The 14,423-nt window shown below is 32.8% G+C and overlaps 1 protein-coding gene across 4 annotated transcripts in view; it reads right to left on the bottom strand.

The window, feature by feature from the left end:
• The window catches only part of nwk (FCH and double SH3 domains nervous wreck), a 152,620-nt gene that overhangs the window by 116,991 nt on the left and 21,206 nt on the right, over positions 1-14,423 (bottom strand). For all 4 annotated transcript variants that reach the window (XM_085815891.1, XM_085815893.1, XM_085815892.1 and 1 more), the window contains 3 exons: positions 10,194-10,338; positions 9,726-9,862; positions 9,472-9,535 (listed from right to left, as the gene is read on the bottom strand). In XM_085815891.1, the coding sequence (XP_085672017.1) occupies positions 9,472-9,535; positions 9,726-9,862; positions 10,194-10,338 (346 nt within the window). The remainder of the gene's footprint in view (positions 1-9,471; positions 9,536-9,725; positions 9,863-10,193; positions 10,339-14,423) is intronic.

Below are 14,423 nucleotides of genomic sequence, written 5' to 3'. Positions count from 1 at the left end.
GTTTGAGAACTTGCGTTATTTGAGTACTTACATGAGTTGATATAACAGATACATGATTATGTTATACGAATACTGTTTATACACTTGAATACTAGTTATACACTTGATTGCAATTGTTGGCGCATTTTTACGCCAACGAATCTCGCCAAATCATCGCCTCCTACGATTGAGGCGGCAGACTTAAAAAAGAAATCTAACCGGTCTGACGTGAGTAATTACTTGCAACCGAAGCTCACAATTAAATTGTATTTGCTTCACTGTAAATATTTGTATATGATGTTTTTCTAAATAAAATAATTAAAAAACGAAGCAGTGAAGCTGGTCCGTCGATAAAAAATAACCTTTACGAAAAATAAGTTTATTCATCTGGCTCTGTCGAACCTGGAGCCTACTTCAGCGATATGGATATATTAATGAAAAGCAAAGCATCTCTAAAGGGGAAAATAACTAGATTCGAAACTTTTATGCAGACTGCAAATAATGATGTGGACTTAGTTGAACTAAAAGTTAAACTAAAGAACATTCAAGCTCTTCAAAAGAAAGTTGATGAACTACGAAATGCGTGCTACGCACAAAGTGATATGAAAGATGATGATCTGACCAAAATTGATGACGACTTTACCAATGTGATGATCGCCTGGAAAAATTGGAGGTAAGAATTGAAATTCTCATTAATTCTTACAATAAGTTAAATTCTGCAAAAGCAGTAAATGTTACTGAAAGTAATGTAGATGAAAATTTTCAAATCAAAACTAAAATCCCAGCATTAGTTTTGCCTGAATTTTCAGGAAAGTATGAAGAATTTAGTTCATTTAAAAGAATTTTCAGGAAAGTATGAAGAATTTAGTTAATTTAAAACTCAATTTGATGATTTAATTACAAATAATGTTCAGCTGAGTCATTCACAGAAATTGTATTATCTAAGATCTTGTCTTACTAATGATGCTAAGCATTTAGGTAGTAACTTTGATAATTTTGAATCTTTGTACAATGCTTTAGAATCTTGCTATGATAATGAACGTCTGATTGTTGACATTCATGTGCAGAATATTTTTAATTTTGAAAAGATTTAATCCGAAAATGCGAAAGACATCAGAAGTATGATTGATTGTATACAAAAGAATTTACGCGCTTTGAAAGTATTAAAATATGAACAGAACAAGTTATGTGATGTTTTTTAATAATAAATATTCTTCTTCAAAAACTAGATAAAGAATCTAGAAAAAATTTTGAATTATCTCACAAATCGAAAGTAGTTCCAACATTTGACGAGTTTATTAGATTTTTGAAACAGTGTGAATCAGTTTTGTTATCTGTAAATAGAAATATTACACCCGGAAGTAGGGTTAATATAAACAAGAATTCCACTCCTTCCTATAAATCGAAGGTTCTTTTGACAAATGAAAATAAAAATAAAAACTGTGTTGTGTGTAGGAGCTTTCATCCTATTTTCCTTTGCGATACATTCTTAAAGTGTTGTGTTCATGAAAGATTAAAATTAATTCGTTCACATAAACTCTGTGAATTTAGCAAAATCATAAGAAAAGTCAGTGTCTCTCAAAATTTAAATGCGCTTGCGGGGAAAAACACAATAAATTAATATGCATGGATAATGAAGGTCATTCGAAGACTCCTTGTCATTCGGTGACGCCACTTAGACAAAACAAAAGTGAGCACGATGCCGCCGCTGGAAAAGATGACTCAGAATTGAAAGCGTTGAGTGTTTTAAGTAACAAAAATAAATACAAAAGAAAAGGCGTACTTTTATCTACTGCAGAGATTTATGGCCATGACGCCAATAATCGAAGAATAAAAATCCGTGCGATTTTAGACAGCACATCTAATATATGTGTTCTTACAGATAAAATAAGTGAATGCTTAGGAATAAAAAGGGAGAAAATTAAAACGCCTGTTACAGATCTTAATGGATCAATTCAAAATATTAAATGGAAAGTGAATACATTTATTTCAAATGAAGAATGTTCCTTTAATGAACCAGTTGAATTCTTGATTGTAAATAAGATAACAGAACTAACTCCGTGTACTACGTTAGATATTTCGAAAGTAGAAATTCCACAATTTTAAAATTTAGCTGATAAATCATTTTATGAAGCTTCAGAAGTACATGCCCTTATAAGTGCTGATTTATTTTTTTAGGTTTTGAAAAATAATACGTATAAAATAAATGATGATTTATTGTTTATAAAGAGTCTGAATTCGGATGGATCGCATGCGGGAAGCTTAACGAAATATAACCTTCTTATCAGGGTCATTGTTTTCTTGTGCAAAATGACTCTCTTCAAAGTACTTTAAAATGTTTCTTTGATTTAGAGGGACTTGGTATTCGTGATGATCCTGTACTGCATGAAAAGGATCAGGAAATGGAAATTTTTAATGACACCGTTGAATTTAAAAATGGACGTTATGCAGTACAACTACCTTTTAGAAAACATTATGAAGAATTATCTGATAATTATTCCTTGGCACGGCAGCGTTTTCAGAATATGTGGAGGAGATTTAGTCATGATCCTGAGTTACATCAACAATACCGTGAAATTATTTGTGATTATTTAAAAGAAGGCATAATCAGCATCGTAAATCCTGATACAAAAGAAAATGCTTTAAATAGGCTTATATATTATTTGCCTCATCAGGCTGTGTGGAAAGAAAGTAGGTTAATGTCAAAAACTAGGATCGTCTTTGATGCGGGTAGTCATCAAAATAATGAACTTTCTTTAAATGACTGCTTGTGGCCAGGGGTTAACTTAAATCCAAATCTTTTGGATTTACTAATTAATTTCAGATTGAACAAAATTGCATTTTGTTCAGATGTTAAACAAGCTTTTCTGCAGATCTGCCTCTCTGATGAACATAAGGATGCAGTTCGTTTTCTTTGGAGTAGTGATGACCCAAGTGTTGATAAAAGGCCCAATTTACAGACTTACCGTTTCAATCGAGTAAATTTCGGGGTCAGTTCGAGCCCATTCCTGTTAGCAGCTACTATTAGACATCATATTAAAAAATACAAGGAAGATTTTCCCGAAACTGTTGAAATTTTAGACCAGTGTTTTTATGTAGATGATCTCATTTCTGGAAGCGAGGATTTTGAAGAAGCACTTGAAGTATCCAAAAATGCCAAGAAAATTATGGAAGAGGCTAGAATGGTCCTCAGGAAGTGGATTAGCAATAATGCTGAATTAATGAAGCAATGGAAGAATGAAGAATTCGATACCTATCCTGCAGATGCTACTCTCAGCTTGGGCACACACCAAACTAAAATCTTGGGGCTTTCTCGGAAGACACACGAAGATTATTTAACTATGGATACTAAAAATCTTTTGGAATTTCTTTCTATGGACAAAAATATGAAACGCTTCTTACTTCAAGGAATAGGGAAGATATTTGATCCTTTAGGATTAATTTCGCCTTTCACCATTCGAGTTAAATGCCTCATCCAAGATCTCTGGAATGAAAAAATTCAGTGGGATGAACCTTTACCAAAAGAAATTGAAAAGGAATGGAAGAAGTGGTGTGCTGAACTTCATCACTTAGAAAATACCTAGGTTGGTTAATGATTCTGTATTAAAGGAAGATACTGTTGAAATACACAGTCTTTGCGACGACGCAAGTAAAAAGGCATATGGCGCTGCCATATATTTGAAGGTAAAGACACTCAGTGAAATATCAGTGAAACTCCTAACTTCAAAAAGTCATGTGGCTCCATTAAACGGTGTAACCTTACCAAGATTAGAACTACTGGGTGCTCTAGTTGCAGCTCGTCTTAGTTCTAAAGTAAAGAGAATCGTGAATCTGAAAAGATCTTCTGTTGAATACCATTGGACAGATTACAAGATTGCACTTTTTTGGATAAAGTGTGCAAAAACCCGATGGAAGCAGTTTGTGGCAAACCGAGTCAACGAAATCACCAGCTTGACAGATCCCAACTCTTGGCATCACTGTGCAGGTAAAGAAAATCCTGCCGATCTTCTCTCACGTGGAATGAATGCTGATTCCTTGGTGACAGATTCTAGATGGTGGACAGGTCCAGAATTCTTGATGCAGCCTGACAGTTTCAAGAACTTGCAACCATTTATTCCTGAGGTTGAAACCATCGAACAAGTCAAAAAAGAAACTTTACAGCGAGAAAAGAAAATTCCTTTTGAAGATGAGACTTGTAAAGAGACAGCCCTGCTAAATGACAGCTCTCAACATTTTATTGTGGACGGCCTCTTAGAACTTTCAAACAATTATTATAAAATTAACCATCTTTCGTCTTATATTTTCAGGTTTATTTTCAATTGCAGGAATAAGGTAAAAACCCCAAGAACACTGTCAGTGGAGGAGGTAAGAGAAGCCGAAGAAGTGTTGATTAAACATGAACAATGAGTTCTCCTTGAAGGAAAGAAACTGCCAAGTAATATTTCAAATTTATTTCCGTTTTTTGATGACAAAGGAATAGTACGTGTAGGAGGAAGGTTGAAGAATGCTTCAGTGCCATATTCTCAAAGATATCCTCCTATTTTACCTAAGGGTTCAAGATTAAGTAAAATTTATTTTGAAAATTTACACAGGAAATTATTTCATGTTGGACCACAAGGTCTGCTGAATGCAGTGCGCTTGAAATTTTGGCCTTTAGGTGGCCGTAGTCTCGCACGTAAAATAGTACATGAATATGTAACGTGCTTTAAATGTAAGCTCACTCTTTCTTCACAAATTATGGGTAATTTGCCTAGTGAAAGAGTTAATGTTTTCAGCTCCATTTTCTATTACAAGTATTGATTTATGTGGGCCTTATTTAGTGAAATTTAAAAATCAATGTAAAAGTATTCTGAATAAATTGTATATTTGTATTTTTATATGTTTTGCAACAAAATCCATCCATCTTGAGACACTAAGATTTGACTTCCGATGCTTTAATTGCAACACTTAAACGTTTTACGAGTAGACGAGGCAAATGTTTCAAAATTTATACCAAAAATGCTACTAACTTTCTTGGAGCGAATTCAAAATTGAAAAAATTTTATAAGCTCATTATTCAGCAATAAAATCACTTGATTAATTGATTGCATTATCCTACATACATTAATTTCCCAGAAAAAGAATTAGCTAATTATTTTTCCACCCAAATCGCCTCACTTCGGTAGACTTTGGGAAGCTGGGATAAAATCGGTGGAGTACCATCTTAAACGTACGATTAGCAATTTTCATTTCACTTACGAAGAATTCGAAACGATTGTCATTCAGATAGAAGGAATATTAAATTTGCGACCGCTTACTCCTCTTTCTAGTGATTCAGAGAGTTTCGAAGTTCTGACGCCAGGTCATTTCTTGATAGAGTGACCTATAACAGCAATTTCTGAGCCGTTTTTAACGGGTTTAAAGGGAAACCGTTTAAGTCGTTGGCAAAAAACTACAAAAACTATACAACTTATTTGGAAAAAATGGAAGTCTGATTACTTGAATACTTTACAATCTAGATCAAAATGGATGGTTGAAAAAAATTATCTGATGATCGGCCAAATGGTTTTGATTAAAGAAGATTTTCTGCCAATTAACAATTGGCTTTTAGGGCGAATAACATCATTGTACCACGGTTCTGATGGAAAAGTCCGTGTTGTGAAAGTTCGTACCAAAACAGGGGACTTTAAAAGGACAATTAATAAAATAGCTGTATTGCCTATTGAAGTTTAGTAAGTTGTGTATTGTGTTTTTCAGTTGTTAGTAAATATATTGAAAATTATTTTTCTCAATAATTTTGTATTCTTGTTTACAAGTTTCCATGTTTTGTTTACATATTTTATACTTGTTTACATGAATAACTGAAACTTTAATATTGGTATTTCATAATTAAATTTATGTTAAGTTCTTGCATGTGAACATAGCAAGGCCGGGCGGGATGTTAGCGCATTTTTACGCCAATGAATCTCGCCAAATCATCGCCTCCTATGACTGAGGCAGCAGACTTAAAAAAGAAATCTAACCGATCTGACGTGAGCAATTACTTGTAACCGAAGCTCACAATTAAATTGTATTTGCTTCACTGTAAATATTTGTATATGATGTTTTTCTAAATAAAATAATTAAAAAACGAAGCAGTGAAGCTGGTCCGTTGATAAAAAATAACCTTTAAGAAAAATAAGTTTATTCAGCAATAAAATCACTTGATTAATTGATTGCATTATCCTACATACATTAATTATATGAGTACTCGAGTACGGTTGTAGACATTTATATATAGACAGTAATTTTTGGATGCATAATGTATTTATGTATCATAGTTTACATTGATTGCATGAATTCATATAAACTTAAATACTTATATACATTATTGCTTGAATGCTTAATTACTTATTTTATTACTGCTGCAATTCTGGCACTAGTGGTACTCGTTAGCACTATCACTGGTGGTAGTACATCATACACCTGCTCATACAAGCACTGTGGAAGTGTTTCAAGATTAAGACTGACATAGATCTTACTTAATGGCTGCAATATCCAGTCCTGATGACATTAGCAGATTGATTATATTGTAGATTCTCTGTCGTAGAGCTGGATTTCTAAATATATAAAAATAAGTCTCAATGGGTTGATGTTGGCGGAAGACATTCTGATACGGAACCTTTCGGTTAGTGGACATTCCGTGATGTAGTTAGTGGTCAGGGCTTCCTTGTGTTCTGCAAATGTAAAGGTCCGCATTCACAGTGGCTCGGGTGAAGAAATACTCAGTGAAGGGCCATGTCCATTAATATATCTAGTAAGCTGTGAGGCAGAGTAGTGTCAATTTATGCAGACTTTTACACATACAGCAGGAAATGAACAGATATTTATTAAAAAAGGATCAAGCAGATATTTTCATAGACCTATAGTGAAAGGAAGCCCAAAGTTTGACAGCAGTGGATGCTTTGATAAACAGAAGAGATTTCCACTCGCTAATAGATTATAAAAATAAATCACAAAAGATGAAAGAAACTGAGATAAGACACTACGAATTTAAACTAGTTAAGGGTTCTCCAGAGGGAAGATAGTCACCAGAGGGGGGAATACCAATCAGATTCATTAAATACAGTGTTGATAAAAATTTGTCCCTCTCAATGATTCAAGTTTTGTTAAATAACACACCAGCAAATGCATTATCGGATAGAGAAGTGCAAAGTAGTTTTCTCACAGAAAATTTTTTAGATATTTTATACAGTACATATGCCCAGTGTGTTTGGTTTTGCAGGAACATAAATAATTGCTACCAAGGCGAACAGTGTGAATGCATAGGAAAATTAAACTTAAATGTGCAGGTGAAAAATGAACACCAAAAAAGTGTGGTTTTCCTTGTAGTGAAAAATCTACAAGCTGTGATTTCTTAAACACTGCAGAAGCAAAGATTAATTTTTAGGAAACTACAGTATAAATTGGAAATGAATAAGCTGATGGAAGTAAAGAAGTACAGCTTCTGGCTTTGTACTTAAAGGAATTAAACACGATAAATCTAAGCTGGAACAGTTGGCAAGAAAATTTCCAGATTATTTTATAATACCCCAGGGTTGACTTAAAAAGTAAATTAAACAACACAAACTGGAAATGGCACAGTATGCTTGGAAACTAGAATCACACAATAAAACTTAGGGAACTCTGCTATGTGGCAAAATAAAAAGCAATGAGGCATGGCTCATGATCATCTTGAATCTTAGTTTGTGGAAAACATATGGCAAAATTCTGTTCTAATGAGAAAATGCTTTTGATGCCATATTAAAAGCAACTGCAGAAACATTGTGATGGGAGTTATAAAGCTAAAGAAGTACCAATATTTCAATGTGTTTTGAAAAAAAGTCCTTAAAGTCCACAAATAAATTTCCTATCATATACACCTTTTTCTTTCAACTCACATTCTTCTCTTCTATTGGCATTTTCTTTGTACATAATAATGTTAAAAAATATATAATAGTTTTGTATTCAATAAATTCTGATTAAACAATTGTAAAGTATATTATTTACACACAAAACAATTTTGATGAATTTGATGTAAAAATTAGCAATGGAAAAAATGTCAAATTGAATCATCTAAATTCAGAAAGACATGACACATAATCCACACAACCCTTGGGCTGAGTGGATAAGGCCACAGAATGCTAATCCTTCATCCTACGTTTGAATCAAAGCAAATGGGTTTGCTGTATTGTTAGTTTTTATGGTTTGCCTTATATGTAATGTGAATATCAGCTAGTTCCTTTAGGAAATCCTCCGCAAAGGTATCCCTTCCCTTAAGCAAATAGCCCTCATGAGCTTTGCCTTATTCCAATAACCTAGCCTAACCTTGGTCCCAAGTGCAAGTATTATAAAAGTTCTACTGCATATGGCATGCATTCAGTTCATACATACCATACTGCTTTTCGCTACCCAAACCTAATAATTACAGTACAAAGTCTGTAATCCGGACATCCGTTGTCCGAAATGATCTATAATCCGGACCTCAAAGCCACAAAATTACGCATGCATGTAAAGCGTTTACGCATGCACGTTTAATGCGCGCGTCTGCTATGCATGCGCGAAAAGCGTTTACCCATGCGTGCTTTCTATAGAAAGTGACACAGAGTTTATTGAAAATGAAAAAATTTCTATTGACAAGTTAGTCGGTATTCTCGACGCAACAATTACAGGACTTGAACAGTGGAACTTTGTAACTGAACAAGAAATTATGTCTGTTTATAGAATTAAACAGAAAGTATTAGCACAAAAAATGAAGCAACTTAAACTACTTACATTGAAAGAAATGTTTAATAAGGTAAACAAATAAATATTAAGCTTTTTTTTTATATAAATTTTGATACTATTTAGATCATAATTGCTCTTTATATCATAAACTATGGTTTGATATTTTTAATTACATAATTTCTGCATGCCATCTTACCAGATTTAAATTGATGATCTTTAATCCGGAATCGCCCGGAAGTCCCGACGAGTCCGGATTACGGACTTTGTATTGTATTTAGAACTTTAAACATAATACTTATGCCATAAATTTTGTGTTTCCTCGTGGCTGAAACCAACAAATATCTCAATTAAAAAACTTATGTAAAAAACGAAAATTAGTTCAAGGACTTAACACTTTATCCAGACTAACAAAAAAAAGGGATTTTACATTTCTACACATACATATAATGAATCAAATGAAAATTGCATATTAGAATTAATTCAGATAAGTACTCTGATGAAATTCAAAATACATATGCAGATATATTTAATTACAGCTCACAGAAATATAATATGAAATGCTAAGAGATATAAGAGATATCTGGAAACAAAACAAAAAAATCATTAATTATATTCAGATGATTTATAAAATAGCAATTACAGAAATTAACAAAACAAAATCCTACTAAAACAGAAAAATTCAAAAACTGCATATAAATATCCTTGTTTATTATTATTTTTTTATTTTCAATTTCCTTATTAAAATATGAATTTATTGCAAACTCTTACCTTAGCGCTATTTTTTTGCAAGGAAGAAATTGACTGAAATATTCGTCCCTTTTTCCTTTTAAGTCTGACTCCAGGCAAGACATGAGTAATAAACACTCATGATAAAAAGTTAGCAAAAACACACCGAAAGTATACATAAAGAGATCAAAATATAAATTCCAAGCAGTAATTTTCAACATTTTGGAAATAAAAATCTATTAATTAAAAATGGAAATTTATCAACTTGCACAAATCTTTAAAAGTGCAAAACTCACTTTTCATCTGCATCATGAGCTTTCTCTCTAGCTTCATGTGCCATATGTTCTTCTTCAAAATAAAGTTTTTTGGTCTTTTCTATTTCTGTAACACATGTTTGTATTTCCTCATGCATTTTTTTCAAGTTTTCAAAACACTGAAATGTACAACACCACTGTATTAGATCCACAAGAAATTTGAAAAAGAATGAAACTAAGATTTATAACAAGTAATGAACGTAATGCAAATTGAAACATCAAAAAATAATGAATGAAATAATTTGAATTCTATGTGTCTATGATTCCCGATTTTTAAGAAGAAAGCAGCCTTAATTTATTCTAGGAGAAAGATGATACTTTATACTCTTCATGATCTGTTTTTTTAACTGTTTATTTATCAACAACATGTTTTTAATACATCTTAACAAACAAATATTAAGTCTTCTAAATTCTAAGAATAATTTTTAAAAACTAGAAATTAAATTCAACCTTTTTTGCCACTTGTAATTTGTATAATCGCAAAGATTTAGCTCCTTCAGATACTTGTTGCTGATATACTTCCGTTGCTGCAAGCCTCGCTTTTGCTATTTTTTCAGTTTCATCTAACATGGTTTTCCACACACTGTAGACAGTCCTAGAAAAGTAATACATTTTACACAATAAAATGCACTGCTCTTTGAGAAAATTATGTCATCAGGAAAGAAATAATTTATTCTAATGAAATTTTACACTACAAGTAACATATTAAAATACATAAATGATAACATTAGTCAAAGCTATTGTTTAAATATTTGTCAAAAACCTTAATAATATATGAAGCCATAACAATGAACATTAATAACAGCTTTTACAGAATTGTGGTCTTTTGTGGATAAGTCTTTGCAAGTCTAGTGGCAAACAGTTTTGTGGATAAGTCTAGTGGAAATAGTCTTCTGAATGCAGTAGCAAAAGTAACTGTGAATTTTGGGTTTTAAAATCCAATAATTTTTCTTGATGTACTACAAGTAACTGACAGTTTCTTCAATGTAAATCAGGCAAGATCATGAAAGAAAGACAAGAACATCCACAGCTATGCGTTTGCTATTTGACCATGTTTGAAAATGCACTCAGACACCCAATATACTCAGATACCACAAAATACCATGATATAACCTACATATTTCAAATCAAAAGCTGAACAGTAAAACTATAAAGCTAATGGCGAAAACACATAAATTTAAACATATTATCTATGCTATCATCACAATAGGAGCTCTAACTTTACACTGGAAAGTTTAAAGCTGATAACATATAGGGATCACTACTGATCTAGGGATTTTCACAAGTATAAAAGACCTCTCTTTAAAAGTAAGGATGATTAAAAAAAAAAAAAAAAAAAAAAAAGCTCTTAATTAGGGCAAATTTTTCTAGAGGATTTTAAAATAACTCACGTTACAATTTCACATGTTCAGTTAAGTGCTGCTGGAAATTTTGTTTCTTCCCCTATTATATGATTTTCCTTAAAAAAAAATCATTTAATTGTTTTGTTGCTGTATTGAGTGCTTTCATTTATTTATAACTGATCCCCCACTCATTTGTAGACTGCACCCCCCCCCAAAAAAAAGAGAGAGAAAGAATTTAAAAACAAGATAAAATATTTCAAGTTTGCATACTGAAACCATATTTAAATATAAATAAAAGCAAGAGTGTTTGCAGATGATTCACCTGTTTCATTAGTTGGAGCTGAATAAATGGCTTGACTTGGACTAATAGCTTTGGAATATATGACTAAATGGCTTTTGGAATAAATGGCTTGACCTGGACATGAAGATCAATCACTAGACAGCCTCTACTGGCCTTTTCTAGCATAACTAAATTTATACCTTATTAGACTTTGTAGACTCCTAAGCTATGGTTCCCATATTATTATTAAAAGAAACACAACAAGTTCCCCATGTACCACATAGTATCACATGGGGCTTACAGAAGTAAGTATGAAACACAATACAAAATAAACAGAAGAGAAAACTGAAATAAAATTAAGGATGATTACGAAGTTTTACAATGAATTGACAAAAAGTGTTAAAAGCACTTCTCTCGGAAATAAATTTGTAAAACTCTGGAGGCCAGTTAATATTAGAATTTTTCAGTCCCAGTTTCAAGACTTTTCTTTCACTCTCATATTTAGGACATAGAAGAAGCACATGTTCAACATTCTCCTCGCCGCCGAGACCACAGTCACAGACAGACTCAGGACTCAACTTAAATCTGTTCAAATAACTTTTAAAATTCCCATGTCCAGTAAGAAACTGGGTTAAATTGTAATTTGTGAAGAAATGATGACATGACAATCTTATTTTAATAGAAGGGAAAAATCTCCTAGTTAAACTCCCTTTATTTGAATTAATGAATTCGTGATTCCACGACTCCACAATGCTTTCATACATGACCTTCTTATAAAAGGAATTAGGGATATTGACAAAAGTGTCAATTTCCCACTTAGTCGCAGTCTTAGCAAGGAAATCAGCTCATTCGTTCCCAACAACACCTGTATGACCACGAACAAATGAAAATGTAACCGAAATATTTTTATCCTTTAGATTTTTCAGTTCTATGGTTCCCATAGATGGAGGGAAATGACAGCTGGTGAAAGAAGCGAAAGCACCTGACTATGCAAACATAAAAGCTGCACAAAAAGCCAGATTTTTCAAATATGTGACAAAATATACATTTCATAGCACACTGTAAAGTACACTACATGTACAGACCATATTACAAGTTGAACAACGTTCATTAAACACAATATTATTTGATAAAAGCAAAGAAATTTGATGTGAATGAAACACAGGAAACTTGATAAAGTTGCACTAAGCATAATAGCATAAAATACAGGGGTGGATGCTTATCTCAGAACACAGTTGAAGTAGATGTGAGTCACATGAGGACTCATGTCCTCTACAATTACACAGTCCAAATTGTCCGTAGAGTTGGGCAAATTACTCAAAATGTGCTTCCATAGCAGAATTTTTCATTTTCATCATTTATAAATTTATGAATAGCAGGAAATTTCAGATCTTTGTGTATGGCAGCATTTATAATGCAGTAAAGAGCACCAGTAATAATATTAAGAAAATTATTTTGAAGCCTCTGAAGAATATGGATGCACCTGTTAAAAGCATTTGCTCGTGAAGGTAAAGCACATGTAATTATTGACCTAACTGCTAGGATGTAAAGATGACTCTTGCAGTTAAGATTTAATTTTGAATTATCAGCAAGAACAGGCTTTATGAATAATCAGCAGTTTTGACTTTTCTGGTATTAATATTAATCTTTCATCTCTCACACCATGCTCCTACTTCAGACATTTTATCCTGTATTTTTTCTATTACATGATTGGCCTTCCAGATTTAGATAAAACTCAGGGGTTGTCCACATATTATTTACATTATCTTCAAATCTTAAGATATTAAAAGGGTATAAAAAGTCAAGAATTAAACTTTGGGGAACAACAGTATGAACAGTCTTGCTAAGCGAGTTGCAGTTTCGTTGCTTGACAGTGAATGATCTGTTAAGTAAAAAGATACAAATGATGAGAATTAGCTCCCTTTCCAGGTCAAGCTTATTTAGCTTATAAATAAGTCCCTCATGCCAAATACATGTGAAGACTTTTACCATGTCTAGCATGAGTATGGTAAAACTGTGATTGTTATGAATAGCACTGCTAATAAATTCATCCATGCACACACACTGCACTATTGTTCAAAATATTTTCCGGATATCAAACCAGTTAGTTATCTGTGAGTTTATATATATATGCTTCCCTAGTCTGTTCAAAATGCAGGGACAGCACTACATTTTTTGCCGTCAGGTGCTTATTCTGCAACTTCTAAATTCTATAGGCTAGTTTCTTCATAATTTCTAAAATTTTTGCTACCTGGTAAACTGCACTGGTTGCTGCACCAGCTCTGTCAATACGGTATTTTCACAGATCTTACCCGCAGATGAAAGTATTCTTAACCTGCTATAAATTTTCTGGATTCTCAAGATTATTGCTTTATTTCTGATTGCCAAATATATTAGCTTTCTTTCAAGCTTGAGGGAAATATGAGTTACACAAACATGCATTAAAAATGCTATTGCTGATAATTTTAATCAGACACGTTTTTAAGCCCTGTGTAAGTAGCTTGGTGGAAACCCTGAGCTTTCTTTGGGTTAAGGTTATAGATAATGCACTCACTTAAAAATTCTTCAAAAGTAGCAAAATTGCCACAGATTCTAGCAGAGGGATCATACAGCCACCTGTAAACTTCCTCAAAAACCATAGGTTTCAAATTGTGAGTCAGAGGTTTGCACGTTTATTCAAACGAACTGTTTGTCCAAGTGTTCAGAGAAGACATCAGGCTTTCAACATCTGTAAAAGCACATCTAGAGCTATGCTTCCTCAAAGAACTGGTGAGTGTGTTTCCTTTAAGTTTCCTCATGAAGAACCAAAAAGAAGCATCTTTTAGTTCTAATGATTCAATCTTTTTATTTCACAGACAGTTTCTGTGGTTCTTAATCTGTTTTTTAACAGTGTGACTTAGGTTGTTGATCTGAACTTTGATACTTGGGTTCCAAGTGAGATAATACCTTTCCCTTAACAGATTTTTGAGTTTGACATTCTGTCGGATATCTGTAAGAAGTCTAACAGGGAGAAAATTATTTTTCACAGAGATGGTTGCAGTACTAAATGTAGAGATT

The sequence above is a fragment of the Stegodyphus dumicola genome, chromosome 4, assembly GCF_044657685.1.
Source record: "Stegodyphus dumicola isolate Sdum_Otavi_A_Nest chromosome 4, ASM4465768v1".
Classification (NCBI taxonomy): Eukaryota; Metazoa; Arthropoda; class Arachnida; order Araneae; family Eresidae; genus Stegodyphus; species Stegodyphus dumicola.
Note: the sequence above shows the minus strand (reverse complement) of the source record. Positions and strands in the feature narration are given on the sequence as shown.